Here is a 25,704-nt window from a genome sequence, read left to right on the forward strand (position 1 = left end):
TTTCTTAGATTTGTAATCATTAGACTGCAGATTGTATGCGCTTACGACAGAAATGAGTAGGAACAACACAAAACAATGAAAATATTAAGAGAATTAATAATTACAATAAAATTTTTATTTTGCACAAATATGCTCCAATCTAACAACATTTAAAGCACACGAGAAAGGATAGCAATCGACCATTTTAACGTGAAATCACAACAGCAGTTAATCAGAAAGAAACATTAATATAAAGTATCATTCGTATCACGCGATCTCAATTAGAGTTGCGGAATAAAAACAAGCTCGCACATTGTTAAAAAGGTATACTCGTTATTATAAAAAGGTACAATAATCAGGGAACACCATAAAACGCGCATCCTCGACATAAGTAATATTTCATCGCCCTTTTTAATTGTATAAATTCGCCGGCAGATATTAGCGTGTCTAGTCGAAGCGAATTAATAGGTCCCGCAAAAAGGCGAGCGACCGCGCTAATTGTGTTTTGCGGAATTACAAATGGTCGACGCGCGGCACCATTAAAATTAATAACACCGCGTGCGCCGGCATAAGGGAAAAAGAGACGATCGGGGGACGGTCCGTTACATGTAATTGCAAGCGTAACACGTGTTATACAATCATTAGCGGAACCCGCGCGATTCATTTCGATCTCGTTACCTGTTCGCAATTAGATGCTGGGACAATCGCGCGGCACAAAGACGCCTGCGAATCGTTGAATGGCGGGCTCGCGAGTCGGAAGCCGTGCAATTAGTCATATTTAGCAACGTCAAGAGATATGAATCGCAGTTTCGTGGAACCGACAGACAGAAAGCGAAGCTCTGCGACTACCAGAGAGGGAGAGAGGGAGAGAGGGAGAGGGAGAGAGAGAGAGAGAGAGAGAGAGAGGAGTGGGAGATGCAATTCTCGGGTGCAGTTGCCGCGATGCAACGACGCGGCTCGCGTTCCTGAGGGATCGTTTACAGGCACCACCGCGTGTGAACGTGAATTATGTCGTTCCAGGGAAAATTTGCTCCTCGCACCGACGAGACGAGACGACGAACGCTGCTTCGGTATTCCTCGGACGACCTCTTTCAGCTACGTGTTCTGCACGTGCAAACCCTGCTTTCCCGAAATTGTTGACTCACTTCTCGCTTTTATAGTCGAATCGATAACGGCGACACAGTTTCGGTCCGACCGGATTGCCTTTCTTTGTGGTCTCGCTGCGACGAGCTTGATACTGGGTCCATGGGTCTCGATACTATCGTATTAGCTACCTGAATTTCAATGCGAGTGAAGTGCATTTTGGTACTGAAGTCCTCGGCTCCCATTATACTCGCGCGCTTGGGCACCATTCACATCAGGAATCAAGATTTCTGAGTGTGGAACGCGGCAATATGAATTAGGCTGCATACAGATACTGATGCATTCATGCACTGCTGCCCTCGGGTACTGATGCACTCGGGTACTAATGCGTTCAGGTACTGACGTTCTCAGCTTCCATTATTCTCGGACACTTGGATATCGTTCGCGTCAGGTATCAAGATTTTTGGGTTTAGAATTCAGGACCATGCATTCAGGTACCGGTGCATCGAGGTACCGATGCATCCAGGTACTGGTACATTCAGGTACTGGCACATCCAGGTATTGGTACATTCAGGTACTGTCACATCCAGGTACTGTCACATTCGGGGTACTGTCACATTCAGGTACTGGCACATTCAGGTACTGGCACATTCAGGTACTGGCACATTCAGGTACTGGCACATTCAGATACTGGCACATTCAGGTACTGGCACATTCAGGGACTGGTACATTCAGTACTGATGCATTCAGGTACCTTTGATTTAACGCATTCTTATTGGTATAGTGCACAGCTCTGGTATGCTCAGTGCCTGAATTTTTGGACAATCTGCTCGGCACCGAAGCATTCGAGTGCTTTCAGATACCTGAATTTAATGCTATTCTCAGACACATCTGGTATCAAACTTCTGTATTCAGGTACTAATTCATTCAGGTATCTGAATTCCGATGCATATGATGCATACTCGATGCCTGTTCCGTGTCTTTACATTTAAGTCCTTGTATCGCCACAGTATTGTTTCATGGGAAACAGTGGTACCTAAATTAGTGGTCAGCTTATTCACACATCTATTTGCTTTCTGCTGCTATGTCTGCATGGTCCATTGGACTGCGAATTTTATTTTAAAATAGTAAAGAGATGAAAAGAATTTGAGACTGTCAATATACTTTGAATTTACCAAGATTATTAAGCAGAGGAAGAAACTTGTGTGTGGCTGTTGTTACTTGCAATTAATAGGGACCATTTTTATTTCGTATATAGATCTGTTCGTGACACTCTAACAATCTGCTACCAACGTGTTGCAGAACGCAGATGCATTTGTCCCCGTCTGATGATTTTGAACTCAAGTCCTAGTATCGAGACACTCCAGCACCATTTCATGGGAAATATCGAGTGGCACCGACTAGTTCACACAGTATATGTTTCTACAAGCCATAAACCCGCAAGAAGAGGCTGACAACCATGCTCCCGGGACTTTAAGACGATTATTCTCTCCTCGGTCACTCGGCCGCTCGAATCATTCTTGGCCCCCCTCGTTTCACCATACCGCCACCATTCTCTCTCCCTCTCTCTCTCTAATTGGAGAGGCCCAATTTCTGTATTAGAGGGTACGCGAGGGTCGAGCAGCGGCCGTAAACGTATTACTATCGCGTTACGTACCGGCTGTCAAATAAAATATTCGTCCGGCTGTCGGCGCAAGCGCGTTTCGGTCGAAACGCTTTTAGGTCCGGCCAAAGGGCGCTTATCTAAGTTCAAGGTAACAACGGCGGGCTTGTCCTACTTGTACACCCTGTCCCGGAGAAATATACGACTCCTGTGACCTGAAAAACCGTGACCCGTTGTGCCAGAAGCTTGGGGATCTCGATCCGAAAGGTCGAAGCTGCTAATGAGGACGTTCGGTCGGATGTAAAATTCTAATCGCTGATTCATTGCATCATTTTGATCTATAGCAGAGCTTCTCAATTAGAAATCTATAGATATCAACCTTCAATGCATTATATAGCGTTTCGATCAATTAAGATTTCTTTCATAGCAAAAAATTGACATTTACTAGATTTTTGATCGGATAAATTAAATTTGCGACTTGAGGCAGACTGGAAAACTTTCAATTTAGTGAATCTTTTAGAATTCTGACTTGAGAGTCGTTGCATTAATAGATTATTAATTTCGTCTGATCTTTTAGTATTCTTCTGTTATGCAATAGCATTATTCGTGGATTTTATAGGACAGCAGCACGTGTTTTTAAGTATCACTTCGGGAGAGACCTTCACGAAAAGCAATTTATGCATCAATTATGAGCCAGCAAAGCTCGGTTCAGACTTCGACTGCGAAATATCGGCAATCAACGAGACGTGACGGCTTAACGAATAGCTTAAGTCGAAATTGATGGAAAGTGTTCCCCCGTCCCTGACGACTCGAAACTGTCAAATAATCCTCTGATGCAACTATTTACCCATTGTTTCTCATTCCCGGTGCGTGCTCCGAGCGATCTCTATGCTTATTTTCTATGGAAGGAAACGTTTACGAACGGAAGCAATATAACGCAATTGGCGGCCATTAAAAACCGGCTAGACCCTTTGGTTCTCGCCGTAGGATGCCGCATTCATGCTCGTTTTACGCGTTTCCCTGTGTATTTATATTTTGTATCCTCCCGAGCATAGGAAACAATCTTGACATTTTATTTATTCTTCGAAGAAAACTTTGATTCTCACTCTCTTCGTAAACAAACACTGAATCGTTAAAAAATAAATTCTATCGACAGCTGAGCCATCGGTGGAATTCGAAAGACTGTAATTAAAATAGAATTTCGAAGACGTCGACGCGGAGATTCGTGAATTAAATATAGAAACGGTTGATAACAGATTGAACCGCGGTGGCGCGTCAACGGCCGACAAGCTGCGCATACAAAAATCAGTGTCGCGCGGATCGTGACGTTCGCGTGCGAAAAAAAATGATACGTTGCGTCAAACGTCTCGAAACTGCTGCTAAACGGCTCGCAGCTGCGGAAATAGAAGCCCGTGAATGGGAGCCGCCTAAAACCGACTCACTGCTGGAATTTCGATGAAATTCTTCGTGAATGGGGGCCCTGTTCAAGGTTTTTCGTCGAGGAAATCTCGAGACGCGGACACGTAAAGTGCGCCAAGCTTTCGTCTACGGGCCCTTTGTGACTCGGAATTCGCGTTGAGTCATTCCACTGATACAATTTCGGAGAAAAAGTCGGAAAATCGTGCGGTCAAGTGCCTCCAAAACAACAGTCCCCCTAATTCACCATCGTGCGAACCTTTTTCAAATTAAATGAGTGTAAAAGTTTTATTTCGAGGACAACGCTTCAAATATTTTCAAGTTTATGGATCCTTAAAGAACAATTTCAATTGATTAAAAAATAGACTTTTCTATTTTTTAGTATCACTACACAATCCAGTAACACAGCCGAAAGGATGTTTAGTCAACGATTACCCTCCTCCTGCCATAACACCCTTATTTGCTTAGGATATCCGCGCACATCCTCGCCTCTCTATCTCTCTGATAACGATAACAATATCGACGCATCTGCACCTAGAGACTCCCGGTTCGAACCGCCTATCGTTTCACGTAAGATCGCAATCGCCTCGCGAAACGTTTCGCCAAGCGCGCGACCGTGCCTCAATTAAGCCAATTAATGTTTAATTAATCCGCCCCGTAATCGCAATAATGTACGGACGGTGTCTCGACGTCCGTGGCGCTTCCTTTATCCGTGGCCATATTGGGAAACTAATTTATTCGACGCTGATTAACATCCCGAGGATTGTTCTCCAACTCGTTACACCCTCTGAGTAGCTGAACATGTTCTGGGACGAAAAGCCGGGTACGTGGAACGAAATCAAGATTATAAATGTTTACCTAGCGATGCTTTCGTGTAACATTTAATTCAAAATAATTCTACACATGAACAGGCTGTTCAACATATTTTCTATATACATTCGAAAAATAAATTAAAACATTTTCGCGTCGAAAGGGACAAGATCTTTCAACATCTGACCGTAGGATGAAACGTAAAACGATAATAGTAAATAATACATCATTAGCAATTATTATTAGTGTGTTTATTGCAGTATAAAAATTGAGGTACACAAATGCACACAACATACAATAGCAATTTATGTTGTTCAAAGAACGACTTTTTATTTTTTTTATTTTACTATTACTGAAATTATGAGATGCTTTCATGCATTTAGTAGAGCATGTATTGTAATACGAACCACACAAAACCCAAATAAATTCAATCTTGTCATTTTTATAAGGCAACATGTATCAGTTATTTTTAAGGCTCGGTATGTGTTCAGTGTTAATATGTTTGAACAAATTTTTGGACTTTGTAACCACCCCTAGATCTCACTCTTTCTGTTAATCCTTAGCACTCGAATGGCGACTGTAAGGCGCCACTAAAAATCGCTGTGTCATTATTCCAAATATATTTTACATTATTTCATTTCTTCGTATTCAATAAATTACTAAACATTTCTGTATTGTACGAGTAAATTGCACCATTTTCGTATGTGTAGCTTGAACAAATATATATATAGAAGGGAAATATTCTAGGTCGAAAGAAATGTTTCGTTTTGGAGTTAGAATGGCTTCGAGTGCAAAAAGTTAAAATTGTTCTATCGAAATTCGCTCTTCGTCGAATCTCCTTCGGCTACGATTAACTGACGTATGACCGCTCACCAACTATAATAAATACCGAGTATAAATAAATATCTCGTTCCTTTTTTCGGTTCTACGCAACGCGCAGAATAATTCATTCCTCTCGTGCGAACCGCGAACCGTTTCCACCGAAGGTTCCAGCCGACGCGGCGGCCCGAATCCCGCGAAACGTCGGCGAATTTCGTTTTCGCGTCGCGTGCCGCGGATTCGCGCGCTGCCTGGACCACGTGCGATTCCCGAAATATTCGAACGCGTCGCGCCTGCGCAGAGCAGGGCGCAGCTCGGCGCGCATGCGTCCGAGTTCCCCGAACCGCATCATCCGAAACAACCCTCGAGATGTTCAGTGACGAGGCGCGCCGCGCTCCAGCCGGACGTTGTCTTTTTTTTTCCTTTCGATGGTTCCGTGAACTTCTCCGATCTGCTCTCTCTCTCTCTCTCTCTCTCTCTCCCGCGGTTTTAATATTCAATCTATGTCGTCGGTTTTTTCCTGTTGCCCTCGACGATTTAATTGTCGCATCGCTCGGTGATATTTTCGTACGTGGAAGCTGGTGGACTTACTATTGGTCGACATGGGTTTCGCGAGGTGCTCGTGGTGAACATTGATCGGGGAATTATTGGCAAATCTGATTGATAACTGGGAAGATGAAGATCAAGGAGGAGAACCATTATGCGAAACGGAGCATCGAATATTTCGGTAATTTTTCCTTTCTTCTTCCTTGGAATTTTCAGGTCATAAATAAGATTATAAATAATTTAACATGTTGCTGAATATTATTTATTCTGTTTTATAATGCTAGTAAGTAGAGTAAACGAGACAACTAGTTAACTATGACCGACTGTAGTTAACTATTAATGAATTTTAGAAAATTTTCTATTATCCTTTAATAGATCCATTTAATGATGTAAATAAATTCACAGGACAATATTTTTTAAAAATTGGCGAATAAAGATCCAATCTTTATTTGATTTTTTACAGGCTAGGTTTCATTACATAAAGTAATCCTTGTAATTTCTAGGAAATAGTTTATAATATTGTTCATAGCATACCCGGTCTGTAACGTTATATAATGGCTCGCGTTACTTAATAATCATTGTGCAGCGAACAATCCCAGCTATTAAACAGCAGCTCGATTCAGCGAAATTCCACAGCGCCAAAATGGCAGCGCAATTGTTTACAAATGTGCTCCAGTGTTCCATATATCGTTTTAAGGATGCCGAAGCTGATTTCAATAAATATATCCGACATCGATGTACAACAATAGGTGGATTAAAAATTATAATCTGTCTGTGACGTTCTTTCGTGTCGCCGACAATTTACAGAGGAGTCTATAATTTCTTGTAGCTATACTTATAAATGATTCATTCTTCTCGTAAACAATTTAGCAGGACGGATCGATGCAAACGTTTATAGCGTAGTAACAATACATCAAACGCTATCGACAATCGTAGAAAACAATAAAAAGACTGTTGATATTCAGACAAATTCTCATGCTCATATTTAATAAAAATCAGAATAATGATGTATAATGTCTAAGTCTACTAGTATGTGTTTTAAACACTGCACAACGTAACGTTACTAAAATCAAAATGGCACCCATGTAGATTCTGCTTTCAACAACTGTCCGCGACTAATCTTTTGGTCTCAAAATTTTTTCGAATTTTATTTCAAATCGCGATCCATTTATAGATCAAGGGATCGCGAAAGTGTTAAAAAATGAAGGAGAAAAAGGATAGTGGCAGCAGGCGTCCCGGCGCGATTTTAATGAAATGCAACCGGGTGCTCAGGGGGATGAAAGCGACGAATCCGTTGGGGATTATTTATAAAGCGTCCTTCGAGAATTCCACGAGGCAGACATTTTCGTGCATTCGAAAGCGCGTGTCGTCGTGTCCTGATGCACCCGATGCGCAGGATATGCAGTATGCTAATCGTATGCGGGCTTCGACGCCGCGCGGCGAATACAAATGGGGCCCAGCTGCCGCCATCTTTGCGGCGTCCTAGTCTCTTCTTCTTCTTCTTCTTCTTCTTCTTCTTCTTCTCCTTTTCTTCTCCGTGCCGTCGTTCGAATCTAAATATTTTCTCTACGAGCTGCTACAGACGTCCCGTTCGTAACATCTTACTACGAATACTCGCGTCGCTCGCTATAAAAATACCTACACCAGCGCATGTACACAAAACGATTTGTAAATCCACGATTTTACTCAAACGGACTTTTCTGGAACATTTTCTAGTCGATCTCCACTATTCAAATTTTAACGTTATTTAAATCTCAATCAAATTTAATTTGCTCGAACAGTATGCAACAGAAATTAATTTATAAAATTTCTACCAAATGTATTAACATTTAAAGCTTCAGTAGAAATGATGGAACAGCACATGAAGCTTTATTCAACATGTTAGCCTCATTTCTCATGCACGAGTGAAAATTTATTCGATAAAAGCAATATTTCTTCTTTTCAAAAATTGATTTATGACCGTGTCAACTACAATACAAGTGATTATTATAGCAGATTATAGATCTTTACGCATTTATGGCTCACAAACATTTTTCTTATTTAATTTCTGCCATAAGAAATCTTTTAGACAACGGCAAAAATGTTTTTCTATTTTAATTCTCACACAAACGTGCAGACAGATCGTTAGTGTAATAGTGTACATGCAATATGGACACAAATCATGTGCAGGGTGGTTGGAAAATTCGCCTTAATACATTTTACAAAAGATGGCTAGAGCTGCATAGAAAATAATGGACTTCGGGGACTCTCGCTTTCGCGAGGTCACCGTAAAGGATGCAAATCGATAAACAAAAAGCATGATAAATCGTTTCCAAGTACGAAGAACCGCGGCCTGTTGTCGCGATGGCACGTCCCACGAACGAAATCCAAAACAAACGGAGTCCCATCGGTTCCGAATTGACATTCGACGCTCGTCCAGCTTAATTATGGGCATCGTTTGATTTCTGAGTCTGTACGTGAAAACAATGACGCGAACGACCGAGCGGTGGGGCGTCTCGAATTCGACGATGGGCATTCCCGGTGTTCAGTTTGTATCGAATCGATCAGTCGTCGACGATCGATCGAACGCGACGTTTCCAACATTGTTCGCCGGTCGTCCCCCTCCCCTCTTTCTCGAGAAACGAAAATCAAAATGAGTGAAAATGTGGATCGCTGGTAAACGGGGGCAGGATCTCTCGAGGTGTGGAAACTCGCGAATAAGTCCCGACGTGTAAAAGATGGTCGAAAAGTTTGTCCCCCAGAAAAATATGGCGAACACGTGCGAAACGCCTCGTTCCCGGCGACGGAACCGGCCGAACTTTTTGGATTTGTCCAACATCACCAGTGAGTGTCTCGTTTTGTTCCGAATTTATGCCGATTTTTTGCCGGTCTCCTCTTCTATTCGCTTCCCTTTCGAACGATCGCCACTTGTCCGAGCGATATTTTAGAAAAAATTTCCGGTACGAACGAAGCAAAAAGCTGGACGAGTTCGCATGTTCGCTGATTTAGGCGCGGCTTTAATCCTGTAATTTACCGTTTCGCTCGTTTAATGAGGTTTTACGCGAGATGCTAGATAACCACGGCGCCGGGCTGGTAGCCACCATGTTTCCAAACTGCTTTATTAAAAGTTGCTGCGCCTGGAGCGTTAAAAAAGTTGTACGTTGAATTAGTAAAAATGTACGAAATTAAAGCGATAGTACTTGGAGATTTTAAGGGAAAATTGCAGTTCTAAATATACACAGAGTTGCATACATTTTATGGCAATGAAAGGGTAGTTATTCTCGAATAATGTCAAACAAATTTTCGCTGGGTACAGTGTCATTTTAATAGAGAAAATTATCACGTTTCAGCCGTAGAAGAATAAAATAAATTCTCTTTCGCAAAGAGTTAAGAAATTGATAATAATAGATTGTATCGACACGATTTAAATATGAAGTATCTGTCGGTTCCTCAGCTCCAAAATGGCGGAAGTAATTAAACGTCTCGAACACAAGCATTTATCGAAGCAGTAGAGTTACTTTTTCAAGTGAATTGCGGGGACTTGAATGAAAAGAGAATTTCTTTCGCTAAGAAGCGTAAAGTTTGAAATTGTGGTTGAAGTCGTTATGGGCGTTCTGAGTGTACAAAATTCATTAACCGCCGATCAGTATTCCGTTCACGGGAGACGATTGCTGTCGTTCCATTTCGCAAAAACGATTTTCCACCGCGTTTCCTGTCGACCGGACTAGAACCGTGTTACGAAGAGCACGGATAACGGCTCGTAGCTCGATTAGCTCGCGACTATTAATTCGGTATAAGGCCGGATGCAGCCGAAAACGGAAGCCACGCGCGTCACGTAGCGGCCACAGGAGCCGCCAAGATGGCGTCCACAGAAACCAAACTCGGAACGGAGGATTTCTGTCGCCTGCGACCAGGCATTTTCCAATAAAAGGCTCCTTTGCCATTTTTGACCTGCAATTTGCAAACATATAAGAACCTGAATTACAGAATGAATTGAAGAACAAATAAAAAAGTTTTGCAATTGCAAGTTTTTCAAAATCTTTTTCGCGCGTCATTCGGTAAACCAATTCTTCTAATTGTTCAACAAAAGTCAGGTCGTTTGGTCCGATTTCAAAAAAGTTAAACTATTTTAATGGGCGTTCGAATAGTTTCGTCGGCCAGTGTACATCTACGATTTTTATAATTTCTGAACTCGGTTTGTTTTGACGACTAGCTAGAAACAAAAAACACAGCTGCTGAACTGCTTTGTCGTTCTTCTTTTTTTTTCGGCCAGACAATTATTCTTTCGTCTCGGCAGTATTTCATAGATGAAAGAACCATTCTCATTGGACAGAGAGAACGTTTTCGTCGGCACGTTCCTCGGATGGAAACCACGTGTTACGAACGCGGAAACGGACCCTTCGCGTCGGCTACAAGCCTTCTTCTATTCTTAACGACGCGTTTATTTGTCCGCTGTTTTCACGGAAAACCGTGGACGAACAGAATCGGGGGAGAAAATGAAAGTTTACCCCGTTCCCGGTTATTTTCGGACCCGCGTACCCTGAAAGGACCGTGAACCTTTCTGCTGCGCCCATAATTCCGCCCACGATTTCGATCTTGGTGCTTCATGGTGAACACATCTGTTTCGAATTTGTTCGGACGGCTATCGACTTGGTTACGAAAATATAGATAATACAAATTGCATTCACAGGAAGCGCCACCCCTAACGCTCTGTTGCTATACCGTGTTTCTGTCGCTGCAGTTAACGTGCGGGAAAGATTTATAAATACCAGAAGACAGTAGCCGGAATTCGAAGATAACAATGATCGGTCTCTTTCATAAATATTAAACATGCATTCGTGAAGCGACTATACGATCGTCTAAAATTCAATCTAGAGGGTTGATTGTATTTAATCTGCGTTAACTCCATTTGAATTCGCTAACTTTATTTGTGAAACCTACGAAAAGATTACCGACGGGATTTTCCAAAGATTGTGGAGCGTAAACAAAAATTTCGGAACCCACAGAAAAATTGTTTGATTCGTGACGAGAAAATCGAAATTCCAGAATTAAATTGGAAAGCGAAGAAAATAATTGTTTAAGCACCGACAGGTGTTTACGTTTTAACGGATAGAACGCCGTTATCGAGCGGGTATATATCGTTCGAGGAAACAACTTCGGATAACCGAAGTTTTCGGAACGGTCTTGAATGGCAGTCGATAATGGGGAGAGTTCATTAAAGCGAAAAAAGAAAGAGCGCGACTCTTTCCGGTTATTTTCGGCCGGAGGGATCGTGAACCCCGGTGTATGTATTCAGTCTCGGCGGCGGTTATAGATATCGATATCGCCGGCACAAAAGCTTCGTTGTTCGGGAATGCACACGGTTATGGAAAACGAGCGACCCCATTAATTACGCCATTGTACTCCCGATAGACTTGCGAGCGGTCGCGATGCACCGAGACGATCGGACAAACGGAGCGCACCAATTTCTTTTTTTTCTCGCGCCTCTCGAGACACTTCGAGATTGCCAAAAAAATGGCGAATTCTTTGATTCGTGGGTCCTTTAAAAACTTCTGTACTCTGATTGCTCGAAGTCGTTGGTTTGTGTCTTACGTCATAAAATACTTCGAATATCTGCTAATTTCATATTATTTTGTAAAAGTAACGGGTACGCATTTATTCGGATTTTTAGCGATTTTTATCGTGATATGTGTCTAAAGAACTATTGAAAATCATATTTTATATTATTTTGTAAAATTAACGAGGACGTATGCATTTGGATTTTTTGCGATTTTTATCGTGATATGTGTCTAAAGAACTATTGAAAATCATATTTTATATTATTTTGTAAATGTAACGGGGATACATTTATTCGGATTTTTTTTCATGATATGTGTCTAATGAATTATTGAATGAATCCTTTATGAGCGTGTCTTTACAAACTGAATAATCGTAAATTAATGTAGCCGGTCATTCTGAGCCCGAAGTCCTTCTTTGAATTTACAAGCAGCACGAAAATCATGTGCCTTTATTACGTTCCAGTGCATTACTGTAGTAATACATTTAATTGAATTCGTGAAGTTAGTAGCAAGTGGTTTAAAATTTGTTCAAACATTTAGTCGTTCGAATCAAGTTAAATGTCGAGACTAGGTCGACACAGGGACCGCACAAGTATATTTAATCCGGCTTTGGTCGTTTAAATGAGAATCCATTTCGCGTATTCTGTTTCTGTCGGATCTCGCTTTTGAAACTCAAAAGCTGCGTAGAAGCCCTCAGAAATTGCAGGAATTTGTGGAAAATTCTCTGGAAACGATATCCGTAGGAAAGAAGAAAGAATTTCATTAAGAATACGCTGTTTAAAGAAACGGTTATCTTCTTGGAAGATCGTCGGGGAAATGCTCAGAGGAGATTCTAATTTCGTTGAGTATAGTCGGTAGGATGAAGTATGTCGCGGAAGAAATGCCTGCGTGTAATTCGTACGTTCTAGAGATGCCACACATTCTCGAATAACGAGGAACAAACGCATTAAAAGACCATTATTTTATTAGTCTCGCCGGGGAGGGGTAGGCTCGCGTGTCTCGTGTCCCATTAAATGAAATTGAACGCTGCTCCCTTTATGGGGAAAACTAAAGCAAGGTGTGTCTTGCCGGTAATACGGTAATAGCTCGCGGAAATTAAGCGTGGGGCATTAATTAAAACCTCGTGGACCGCCGCCGTCGACGTCGACTAAACAGAAAGGGCATCGATCTGTTCACGGTCGATGCAGCTCACCGCTGTTGCACACGATTTTCTGGGGGCGAGGCTGCAACAGGATCCCAATTATCTCAAAATTAAAACTTTCATCTGTGCTCTCTTAAAACAGAAATACTGAGAAAGCAGGACGTTTCGAAAATTAACAAAATCATTTATTTTTACAGGATCCCGTTCAGCGACGGGGCTGTCGAAGATCGACTCGCACCCTGAAGACGACGTGTTCTTCGTGTCCAGCAAGGACAGCGAAATCTCGAGCTTGTGGGTAAATTACCTGACAGCCTGTTTCGAGCAGATCAGCAGACAGCAGGGCCGGCCGCCATTCAAGTAATTACACCCTCGCATTTCTACTTCACTATAAACCTCCACTTAAATTTCCTGAGATCATCATCCTACAATTTCCTATTTCGTCGTTATCTTCAGAAAAATTAATTTGTGGAAATCTTCAGAAAAATTCAGTTGTAGAGATCTTCAGAAAATCTAATTTGTGAAAATCTTCAGAGAAATTCATTTGTGGAAATATTCAGAAAAATTAGCTTGTAGAAATATTCAGAGATATTAATTTGTAGAAATCTTCAGAAAAATTAATCTGTAGAAATCTTCAGAGAAATTAATTTGTGGAAATCTTCAGACAAATTAATATGTAGAAATCTTCAGAGAAATTCATTTGTGGAAATATTCAGAGAAACTAATTTGTGGAAATCTTCAGAGAAATTAATTTGTGGAAATCTTCAGAGAAATTAATATGTAGAAATCTTCAGAAAAATTAGTTTGTAGAAATCTTCAGAGAAATTAATATGTAGAAATGTTCAGAGAAATTAATTTGTGGAAATCTTCAGAAAAATTCAGTTGTAGAGATCTTCAGAAAAACTAATTTGTGGAAATCTTCAGAGAAATTCATTTGTGGAAATATTCAGAGAAATTAGCTTGTAGAAATATTCAGAGAAATTAATTTGTAGAAATGTTCAGAAAAATTAATTTGTGGAAATATTCAGAAGAATTAATTTGTGGAAATCTTCAGAACAATTAATTTGTAGAAATCTTCAGAAAAATTAATTTGTGGAAATCTTCAGAAAAATTAATTTGTAGAAATGTTTAGAGAAATTAATTTGTGGAAATGTTCAGAAAAATTAATTTGTGGAAATCTTCAGAACAATTAATTTGTAGAAATATTCAGAAAAATTAATTTGTGGAAATCTTCAGAACAATTAATTTGTAGAAATGTTTAGATAAATTAATTTGTGGAAATGTTCAGAAAAATTAGTTTGTAGAAATCTTCAGAAAACTTAATCTGTAGAAATCTTCAGAAAACTTAATCTGTAGAAATCTTCAGAGAAATTAATTTGTGGAAATCTTCAGAGAAATTAATATGTAGAAATCTTCAGAGAAATTCATTTGTGGAAATCTTCAGAGAAATTAATTTTGTGGAAATCTTCAGAAAAATTAATTTTTGAAAACTGAGACTGCCCCATTCGAAAGCTCTTGGTCGCAGCAAGTTACAGACGATGCTTACGGATAAAAATGATTTCAGAGTACGTCACATCACCGTCGAAGAAACGATTCCCCCGGGCACCGAGGAAAGGATCAGAACAGCTCGTCTGCAGATTGTCGTGGTGTGTCCAGTTCTGTTGGAACGAGTACAAAGTCGACCAGAACATGCGACGAGTCTAGCCAGGCACCTAGTCAGCGACAAGGTCCTGGCAATGATGTTGGGTGTGCACGATAGCCATATCAGCGACGCCCATAGGTCGATCCTGGTCTCGTACAATCAATGGAGGAAGTTCTTCGTGAAGGACCAGGACGAGACCTTTGTCGGCGAGCTGTTAGGTGCTGCGGTTGGCATACTCGGCACTACGCCCCCGCCTGCCCTCAGGAGCGACAAAACTGCTTTCTCGGTTCATCCGAAGAAAGTCAAACTGGTAAGTACACAATACTTTGTAAAGTAAAATTGCGATAACAAGAATGTGTTCACTCGGAAAAAATTATGAAATTTTGGAAATATGTAGTGCGTACGAAAATAAGTATACAATTTTTTGCTGCCTTAATTCACTCTTAGGGGGGTGAAATCGACCCTCGAAAATTCATCTACTTTTCGATTTTGCATTGAAGCTTGCATATCTCAAATTTCATAATTTTTTGATTTTCGGGATTCGGGAGCATTAGTCTTCGAGGAAATTTATTTGAAATATAGAAAAAAATTGATACAGAGATATAAAATTGTCAAATAAATTCCTCTATCTAATCGTTAATTAAAAAATGTGTTATTTATAATTTTAAGACGTGCCTAAACGTAGCTGAAGAAAATTTCCTCTGGAATAGTATAAATTAGAAGGAAAAAGATGAAATGTTGGGCATCCTGGTGCAGTATAACTGAGCTAAGCCTATTTTCAGGGTCACAACAGGATAATAGCTCTGTTGAACGACCCTGTGCGCCCAGAGGACAACGTGTCCGTGATCGTGGATCGCTGCGGGGAAGCGATCGATATCGCCCACGTGAAAAGGAGGAACCCGTACGCCCTGCAGTTCTCAATTCCCGAAAGATGTCTGGAGGTGTCGATGCTGGTCGGCGTCAGGATATCGAAGAACGGTTGCCCTCTGGGCGTGAGGCAGGTGAAGTGCGAGAGCAGGCTCAGGGAACTCGATCAGATCCTCAGGGCCCACGACAATCCCCTCGAGTTCATGTGCCAGGTAAAGATCGCCTCGATAAGCAACCGGCTGCGCGTAAGAGGGATCATCCCTCGATTGGATCTGTCCGGATTATCGGCACGATTAATTATGCTTGCAGACGTTCGGCTTCAATCCCGGCGATCGCGAGCAGCTGGACAACTGGATGGTCCACGCGTTTCAACGAAACGTGCCGCCGCACTTTAGTCTCCTATCCACCCCCAGCGGGGTGGTTTCCACGCAGAAAGTTCACTCGAGTGAGTCTACGTTGCTCTATTCTTTTTTATTGTAATTTACACGTTAGTAGACACGGGCTAAAATAGAAATCTCAGTGCTACAAATCTTTGAAAATTCCAAACTTAGAGATGTGGAAACCCCTAGCGAAAAGATCACTGTATGGCAGTGATGGCCACGGTAGGGGCCCCTCAAACGCCTGCTTCTCCCACCAATCTGCTTCTCCCACCACTGGAAGGGGTCAGTGGCCACTATGGTGGGGACGGTATTGATAAATCTTCAAAATCCCAAACTCAATGATTTTAAACCCCTGGAGAAGGAAAATCACCGTACAGTCACCAAGAAGTCTCCAGAGACTCAAAGATTCAAAACCTCCAGCAAGAAACCTCCACCCTCTACATTCTATTCCCCAATAGAATACAATATCTGTAGTAATAGTTTTATTCCTCTAATTAATTTGTATTTGCTGTCTCTTTTATGCCGGTTGCACCCACAGGAAGATTAGTTGGTAAGAACATTTGTGTGCTTTCGAAGTCCTTGTAGACATCAGAAGTGTATAAGCCTCGACCATTACATATGGCATGCGAATAAATGGAAATACGTTTTGCTGATGCAGGTCCCGAAGACAATCCAACGCTGCTACACTTCGCCGCTCGGTTCGGCCTCGAGAGGCTGGCCTGGCAGCTTCTGGAGTGTCCAGGCGGCGACATAGCATGCGACCTGAGGAACGTGTCGGAGCTAACTCCGGCAGACCTCGCAGAGCAAGCGGGGCACGCGAGACTGGCGCACCAGCTTCGTGGCTACATGGTACAAAAACATCGCCTTTAAACCGACGTCACTGATTAGTCCCATGGAACCGGTACTTCCGCGATATTTCTCTTCTTCTAATCGCCACTGTCGCTTCGATTTGCGCTTTCCTCACTACTACACTACCGACGATCGGTCAGAAAACCGTGTAACGCGCTCGCTCGAGGTAGCTTCGCACGTCGCACACTCGGAGAAAGAAGCACCAGCTCACCTCGACGGACCTTTAACCCCTTGCCCTACAATATCGAGTCATACTCGTCTTGAAGATTCTGAACAGAGTGAAATCAAATTCTATGTTGGCTCTGTTAATGTACAGCTATTGAAGACCATAAGGCGTAAAATAGATTTTTCTCCTTTTTTTTTTTTAGGAAATTACGAATTACAATCACTGAAACCGTAAAATTAGTCGTAGTGCAAAGGGTTAATTGACAGCTGATTGAATTCTCCCTCTCACTTTCTCTTATTCTCGACTAACTTCTGAAATGTGTTCTGAACGGTGTATCTTCGAACAGCGTCGTCGTCGTCGTTCATCGAACTAACTGGTGTTTCGCTTTTGTGTTGCATGTTTCGGGCTCGGCCTTGAATCGCAGCAAATGAACGAGTTCACCAACATGTACAGCTACCTGAAAGTGATCAGCGAGACGACTAATGATCAAGCGGCGAGTGAGTATCCTCCGATTATACTAACACTAAGTACTAACCCTCGGACCACGGACCCTTTTCGCACTTTTACAACTGGCGATGCTTAAGACCATTCTCAGCTTCATTATCAATTTTTTTTTTTAAACACATTTTTCAAAGATACCTCTTGTAGAGACCTTAGGCAATACAAATTGAATAACGATCAATATGAACATGAGCGAGGAAGCTCCGATAGTGCATTTCATGGTCGAAGAAGTGGCAGAATTGTGTCGAGCATGTCGCAGGGGTGTTATTTTCAAAGTACTTGGTTTGACGAATGGTTGAATTCTAGGTGCGGACCCATCAACGACTAACACAACCAACGAGACCAGCAACGATAAGGAAGATTACTGTCGTCCACGACCACTGAGCGAGGCTTATTCAGTGCCACCGGCCGCAAGACCAATAACGTCGCTAATCTTGCCTGGCCAATTACCGGTAACCCCTAGCCCAACCACCACTAACCCCATTGAGGCAAATTACTCGATCGTACCGGCACCGACACCGGTCCTCGTCAGTCCCTCGACACCAACGGCGCCGGCGACCACACCAAACGGCCTTGAGCTGCCTCTTCAAGGCTACATGAAGATGCATCCTGCCGGTGAGTCGCGGACAATTTTCTTCTACCCTCAAACAGAAAGTTGTTACATTTTTTCTCACGGGGAACATCCCTTCGGCGTAGCACGCCGATTCCTATGAAAATATAGGACACAGTTTGCTAAAAAATATTCGACACGTACTATTTGTCATCTGCGATGATTCATCTCTAGGGGGTGAAAATAACCGTTCAAGTTAGGGGTAGGAAGAAAGCTGGGAATTTTTTTGAATATCCTGGAAACTAGGGGGTGTAGGACAATAAGATTTTAAATAGTACATTCTCGAGCAGCAATTGCAAAAGCAGAGGACAATTTCATAAGTCATTTGTTTGAACAATATTTTAAAAAATTCTTCACTCATTTTTGTGTAACCTCGTGTATGTGTGTGTGTGATCTATGGATAAGCATAATTGCTATTAATGTCTTTTCTTAAAAAATTTGGTTTTAATTGAAAGTTTGATTTTTCAAGGACCCAAAACGCCCACATCGAACGTGGCGAGCCAACAGCCGTCCAGGACGGCGACGCCCACGCAGAATCGTCAGGATCACGCGAGCCCTCGCGAGGAAAACAGCCAGAGTTCTTGTTTCTACGGTAGAACCGCTTCCAGCTCGAGCGCAAAGTCCAGAGAGCCTTCCGGCCCTCAGGACGAGCTTCTGGAGATCATAAACGACTTCAAGAATAACGTGTTCACGATTAACGAGGTTGAGAGGCTCGTGGAGAACTGGAGGAACCGGAACGACGTTCAGCAGAGCTTCAAGGACAAGCAGAGGCAGCTGACGGCGATGAGGGAGGAGTATGACAGGATACAGAAGAGGCTGAAGGAGGAGATGAAGGCGCCCACCCCCTTCGACAGGATTAGGAAGTTCTTCTCCAAGGGGAAGAAAGGTGAGCTGTCTGCAAAATGACAATACAAGTTGTTGGAAAACAGCCACTGGATTCACGGGTTGCTTAAGCAATAAATTAAAGGATTCGTGTCCTTAATAGCGTATTGCAGAGTACATTTAAAATTGCAATTACTCTTTATTTGTGATAATTAAATTTTTTGTAACTTCTTAGATACAAGCATGGCAATGTAATAAGTCGCCATTGGAATGCTAAGGGTTAATTGAGAGATAAAATAATGATTAATAGACGCCTTTAAAGTCATTTTACTGGTTCATTTGTTATTTGAGATTGTTTTATTAATTCGTGTGTTTTGTTTGAACAGATTCAAAGGACTCTGCGAACGGAAGCGACGATTCGTCCACAGCCAGCAAAACGGAGAACATCAATGGCGGACTGGCGGATCGCAGACCAGTTAGCAGCCTGAGTCTCCGTAGTGTGTCAAGTACGTGGACCATTGAATTTATTATAAAATATTTTTATGTCTAAAAGATGTTCGATACTGTCAAACGAAGAACATCTTCAGATAATAGTTGTCTAAAATCTGTACTTCTGTTTCCTCAGGCTCGTCTTCGTCTGGCAGAATGAGCACTGCCAGCGGATGCAGCGGAACCAGTCTAGGTGACAGTGGAACTCATTCCGACACCGAAGATAGAAGAGTATGTATCAGAAATTTATTTTTCTTTTAACTGGAAGAATATAATTTACCAGTCTGAAGCAATACTGCGATATGAGAACAGAACGAAGAATGATAATTTCCTCTTCTAATTTGAACAGAAATTTATAGTCAATTTTGTTACAGTTGCAGAATGCGAGAGAAGACAAACCGGGGGTTATGTCTTACGAGATACCACCAGCCCCGAAACCATTCGCTGGCAGATACTCACCTGCACTCAGGTATTCCCCGTCTCCTCGGTCCTCTACCGGAAATGACCTCGACCTCAGACCTCAGCTACCGCCGAAGACGGACGACGCCGAATATTACATCGCTTTTCCTCCTTCGGGGTTGCCCATTCATTGTAAGAACTTTTTCTTATTTTTAATACTTCTTTTTACTACGTATTGTCGTCGTTATCGACGTGTACTCTATACACCAAGGCAAGAATTAATTTTCAACAACATTGACCGTCACCTAGGATGACAGAAATTAGATAAAATCGTAGCACTTTATTTTATAAAAAGGAGACTGACAAATGAAGATTTATAGTTTTAATTGCTAAACTGCGGACCTTTATGCAAAATTAAAATTTTCTTCGTCGACTTCAAGACACAAGTTTAACAACATGAACATTCTTAAATTGTCCTAATGGTTTTACTGTTTTAAATTACATCCGCAGTCTATCTTTCGATTGAGAACGTTAGAAAATTTGATGGACTCAGCAAAAATTAATTATTGAACAAATAATTTTATCACTCAAACATGAATAACATAATGAATAACATCCCTAAAAATTTTCCCACAGCGTTCAAGCCGGACCACACCCTGAAGGAACCAAAGACTCCCAGCTCCCCATGCGATCATCCCAAATACTTAGATATGCTCCAAGGTTCATCTCCAGGGATTGCAGACACCCCAGACTCTGATGCTGCAAGGCAACCTGGGAACAGCTACGCTAACGTCGAACCTGCCGTTGTGAATCCAGCTCCGGCACCACCTCCAGGCATGTGCATTCCCACAAATTACATGAACATAACACCTGGACGCGTGACACCGCTCCAGGAAGTCGTTCAGAGTCAGCAGAGGAATTCGGGTGACCTAAGCCAGGTTGCTGAGACCCCGAAGAACCCGGCCAAGGTCGAAACACCGTCAGAGGACGTCAAGACGCCTGATGAGGGTCAAGGTCCAGCGGCAGACACTGTTGCGAATAAGAATAACGAGGAGTACGTGGAAACGGACCTGGTGAACGGTTCCTGTGACGTGGACGTCCCTGATGGCGGCAGAATGCCGGATTATATGAACGTGGACCTGTCCCAGGAGATCAAGGTCGTCAAGAAGGCGCCTGCGCCACCTGTACCCCCAAGAGGTGAGATTTTTGGATTGGTTTTTGTTTAAATCTTGAAGTGTAAGACTTAATGGAAGCTTTAATACATTATTACATTAATTATTTTTTCTAAGAATTTTTACAACAGTGTGAGAAGTATGGATTAGCACACTTTGGTGTGCCTTTACACTATTTTTCATTCGATGCAGCCATTTTATGAGGAAAGCAATTTTGATTTTATACTGTTAGTTTGAGATAGTGGAAAGTTGGCTGGTGAAAATTTGTATAAACTTCTAATTGTAGCCATTACACATAAAATAATAACTATTTTACCCCCAGGAGATAGGATTTTTGGATTATTCTTTTTCTAAATTTTTAAGTGTAAGGTTTAATAGAAGATTTAATATATCCTTGCACTCCTTGAACTATTTCTTTTTCCCAAAAATTTTTACAAAATTGTAAAGTATGAGATTCAGTACACTTCGATGCATCCTTGCACTATTCTTTGTTTACTGCAGCCGTTTTGAAAATACACATTTTCATGAACTTCCAAGCGTAGCAATTATGTATAAAATAATTGTTCCTCGACCGATGTTATTTGTCCCAGCACAATCTGATGGATTTCTTCATTTTTTTTCTGCAGAAGTATAGGCTTTAGAAGTTCGTTCGTTCTTCTTGGGGTATTAAAAAACGATCGTTTGAATGTTCCCAAGACTTCTTCGCGTCGACGATCACGAGAAAAACGAGCATTCACGGGAACACGGTCGACGGTACTCGGAAACCCTTTCAGAGAAGTAAGTCCTTAAGAAGCTCGGAATGACTCAAAAGGCTCGTTGAAGTCCCCGTCGCAAATTGACATTCCAGCGGAGCTAATCACTCGGTCGTTCCCTTTTACTCGGTGAATTCACGGAGACCGGGTTACTTAATCGGACTTTCATCGTGACTGTTTCCTGAAACGTTCTCGGGTCGCCTTAAAAGACCGGCTTCTTCCCGGCCAGTAATCTCTTCATTGTAACTTCATCGTCATCTGCGATCTCGGGGCGTTATTGATCTTAACATCAGCGTTCGCCTCGGCACAAAGCCGCATCGAATTAACCAAACATTTTACAGCTTTACCGAAGAACTTGTTTTCCGCCAGTAGTCCCAACTTCGCAGTCATTTAACAATTTAATATGTCAGTATCGATGCCGACGAGAGCATATTTTTCTCGTGACAAATTAGATTGCGGATCTTTCTGCAAAATTAAAACACTCAGAAATACTAAAAAGAAATCAAATACTCAATTCAATTATACGAAATATATATTTTCCGTTTTAATAAATTCAAAATGATATGACATCACCCTTAAATTTTTCTAAAGTCTCTTTGTCTGTCACTCGTTCGTTTGTCTACATGCATAAAATCCGCAGTGCGAGTTGTAAATAAATAAAGTTGTTAATAAAATGTTGTGCTGCTTCACTAAAAAGTTGTATCGTATTAACCGAACATCGGACACTTCTATGCAGATTGTTTCACATATTTTTTGTTTCAGGCGCCACGAAGAAGTAAAAGGATAGCCGGCAAGGACGCCATTGTCCTTCTCCTCCCTCCGCAACAAAGGACCATCCGCGAAACGTGCCTTCCACGATTGTTTTCTTCGTTCGCGAACTCTGAAGTGATCGTACGACGCCAGTGTTCTTCGTAATTGTTAGTATTAATATGTAAATGTAAATCGTGTGAAAACGATCGTTTATCGTACGGAGGTCATAAAATAGTCTCTCATTCATATTCCGCGCACGACTCTAATCTTCTGCCTCTTTTGTGTACATTGTTTTCCCATCGCATTGCCTTCTCGTTTTGTTTTCGTTGGAATACTCGGAAGTGGCGCGACTTAATCTTTGAAATTCTAATGTTAATACGCTGGCATGCGTCTAGGTCGTTTGTAAAAAATTATTTTGCATGTTCGTGGTGTCCGCGAACTGCTCCGAACGCGTCGTAGGATGGAAAACAGAGTATCGATCAGAGTTGTTATCGTTATGAGAAGTAATCGCGACGATAAAATTGTTTGTTCCGGTTAAGAATTTCAATTAGTTTCGATTAGTTTGTACGCGTTTTAGTTTACTCGACAAACGTCGGAGATTAATCGTTGCGGCGACGTTTATGTTACGGAAGTCTAGAAGTATTTCAATATAGTTTCAATTCAGTTTTCGTGGATGTTTATTCGTCTTAGACGGCAGAAGTTTGGGAGTTACAGTAAAGTTCAAAGTTTGCGAACCTTCCCAACTTTTGGAAGATTCCTATAAAGATCAACGAACCGAAAGTCGACAAGACTCGTTTTAGTATACGATATAACAATTTAGATAATTTTTAGCTGAATATTTGCAGCTATTTTGTAATCGATTTCAAGGATCCGAAAATCCTCGTCGAGATCGTTGCAAAATGGCGGCTTGTAATTCGAATTTAGGATAAGCGAATCGGTCGTTATTCGAGGCCCCCAATTAACCATTAAGTTGTACATTAATTAATCGATTAATTCGGATCTCGATCCAACTGGGAATACAATGCTAGCGAGCGCCAAATCAAAGTTTCGTCGTTTTGGCGGGAAGCCAAAATTGAAATTCTGTATATATCAAGTTTCCTTCTATCCTATTCTTTCCCCTAATCGCAATAATGATCATTCTCTTTGAAATGTTAAGAGCAGCGTGAAAAAATGTCTACGACGCCGAAAGACTGTCAAGAAAGATGGCGTCGCGTGGTCGTCGACATATTCATATTTGTACAGGCGCCGAAAGTTCTCGGTTATAGCTGTCGCATATTATAAATCGTGTCTCAAGTACCAAGAATGCATTTAACAGTTTAATTGTAATTGTAACATGTTAAACCATAGCCATTTTGCGTAATTTTTTACCGGATCTGTCGGATCCCTCCTTTTCTATTTATGTTGACATATCAATAAAGAATTAAATCGCAAAACGCCGTTCGAACATAATTGTCCATCTTCTAAAGAAAGGAATTCGATTAAAAAGAGCAAAAAATCTGTAGCGAAAATTTTCACGATAGAAAATTTTGTTAAATTATACTGGAAAATCTGTAGAGGAAAGTATTCATTGTTTCGGCAAAGATTCACTTTAAAATTAAAAATAATATTTACTCGCCCGGTATTTGTTCTGAAATTTAATCCACTTGAGCACCTACAGGAATTTAATCTTCCTCATTATTGTCCTCGGAATAACAATACCAGCAATGTGCCAGCAATGTGCCGTAAAATACGAAGAGTAGGATTTCGTGTGAGAAATTCAACGTAGAAAACCGGTTGACCTCAGAAGTCCACGATTCCGAACAATTATACAACAAACTGGCTACTTGTGCAGATCCGAGGCACTGTAAGAATTTTTCAATGGGAACTTTTCTTTCGAGCTTCATTCTACCGACTGACCGATATAAATATCGTTCATTCATAAGAAAATGACGTATAACAAAAAAAGAAAATTTTACAGGAGAGCCATTTGTAGGAGTGCCAACTTAGAAATGCAAAATAATTTGTTTTTATGGAAATACTGGGTTAATTGTCACGTGTATTAGTTATAAAGTACACCACAATTTATATATTTAATGTTATAATTTTTTTATAAATATATTTCGCGTTATGTCACTTTTCTTATGAATGAAAGGTATGTATTTTCTTCCATAAATCAATCAGGCAAGTGTGGTCTCACTGCGGTGAAGCTAACCAGAGAGAATTTACTGCTTTAATTGTATTTTATTTTTGTACACACCTCCGGACTTTGCATAAATGTACAAAAATATACAGCAGAACGTATTTCTATCGAGCGATACAAACGAAGATATTTTTTAATATCTTTTCAACGAGAAAACGAGAGAACGCGTAACGTCGAATGATGTCACAACGGTTTACGCATAGACGACCGCATCTCTGAATAAAACATGAAGATTGGCTATTCATCGCCGTTATTGAACTGTCTCTCGTAGCGTCCGGTCGGGAAGACCAGTCGTTCTCAAATACTCGAAAAACTTACGATTGGTGACTAATTACACAATACATTTCGTTAGCGTACAAGGTCGAACTATGTGTCAGTATACCGTAAAAAACAAATCGGAGCGTGTGTAAGTGTGACACAAAAATGAAACGGCTCATAATTCGTCGATCGTCGAACGTTCGTTGACATTAAACGCGTTCTAATATATCGACGATAAACTAACAATCGTAAAATAAAATTTTTTGTTGCTCTTTTTTGTGCTAGCCTAAGTCAACGATGAGCAACCTTTTCTTACAACAAGCAACGATTTTTACGTCTGCACGTGCAATTCCGTCACTGAAATATAGATGACGAGATAGGCAAAGCTTCAGGTTTGTCGAAACACCCTGCAATGGTATCGTGGGGTCTCCCATGACCCCGATAAAATTTCTGTACGTTAACCCTCGGACCCCTGCGAGTTCTAGGCCTATGCCAGAGTCATTCGACATACGACTTTCGTCGTATTTCGAAGAAGAAGAGGGGATAGCGATTTTCTTATTTCGAAATAGAAAGCGTCGTCTTATATCGGAGTAAAATTGTACATATTGACTGCAAATATAAAGTTTCTTTAGAATATTTGAATATTAAAACTATCTTAGTAAATTCTCGCACAATTTTAGTGAAGTCCGCGATACTTCGCAATTATTTTCGCGTTGTGTTGTTAATTAGTGTTCGAGATAACGGGATATGGTGCGACGAGGCAAAAATAAAAAGGATGCGGTTTCCCATCCGGAAGCCGCCTAGACTGCTGTTGCATTTCTTTTCCACGGGGCTCTCGGGAACCGCTGGAAACTTCCTTCCGCTCCGTTTAGATATCTCGTTAGCTAAATTCAGTTGGTTAATTGTCGTTACAGTCCGGCATCCGTGGTGGGATCAG

At 41.3% G+C, this 25,704-nt stretch overlaps 1 protein-coding gene across 3 annotated transcripts in view; it reads left to right on the plus strand.

Annotated features, from left to right (window-relative positions):
• The window catches only part of Stumps (DBB domain-containing protein stumps), a 52,784-nt gene extending 30,288 nt beyond the window's left edge, over positions 1–22,496 (plus strand). Inside the window, exons 6-19 of one of the 3 annotated variants that reach the window (XR_013082101.1) lie at positions 13,132–13,291; positions 14,496–14,883; positions 15,356–15,652; positions 15,750–15,885; positions 16,479–16,669; positions 17,260–17,332; positions 17,643–17,951; positions 18,416–18,832; positions 19,155–19,274; positions 19,394–19,488; positions 19,632–19,848; positions 20,293–20,853; positions 21,455–21,605; positions 22,343–22,496. Coding sequence is in view for 2 of the 3 variants with exons in the window: in XM_076786471.1 (XP_076642586.1) it covers positions 13,132–13,291; positions 14,496–14,883; positions 15,356–15,652; positions 15,750–15,885; positions 16,479–16,669; positions 17,260–17,332; positions 17,643–17,951; positions 18,416–18,832; positions 19,155–19,274; positions 19,394–19,488; positions 19,632–19,848; positions 20,293–20,853; positions 20,946–21,031 (3,050 nt within the window). In the remaining variant the exon portion in view is untranslated. Of the gene's footprint in view, positions 1–13,131; positions 13,292–14,495; positions 14,884–15,355; positions 15,653–15,749; positions 15,886–16,478; positions 16,670–17,259; positions 17,333–17,642; positions 17,952–18,415; positions 18,833–19,154; positions 19,275–19,393; positions 19,489–19,631; positions 19,849–20,292; positions 20,854–20,945; positions 21,242–21,454; positions 21,606–22,342 lie in introns of those variants that run through there. The other 2 variants (XM_076786471.1, XM_076786472.1) reach the window with 2 other exon arrangements.
• Positions 22,497–25,704: the final 3,208 nt, after the last annotated feature.

Source organism: Halictus rubicundus, chromosome 4 (genome assembly GCF_050948215.1).
Source record: "Halictus rubicundus isolate RS-2024b chromosome 4, iyHalRubi1_principal, whole genome shotgun sequence".
NCBI lineage: Eukaryota > Metazoa > Arthropoda > Insecta > Hymenoptera > Halictidae > Halictus > Halictus rubicundus.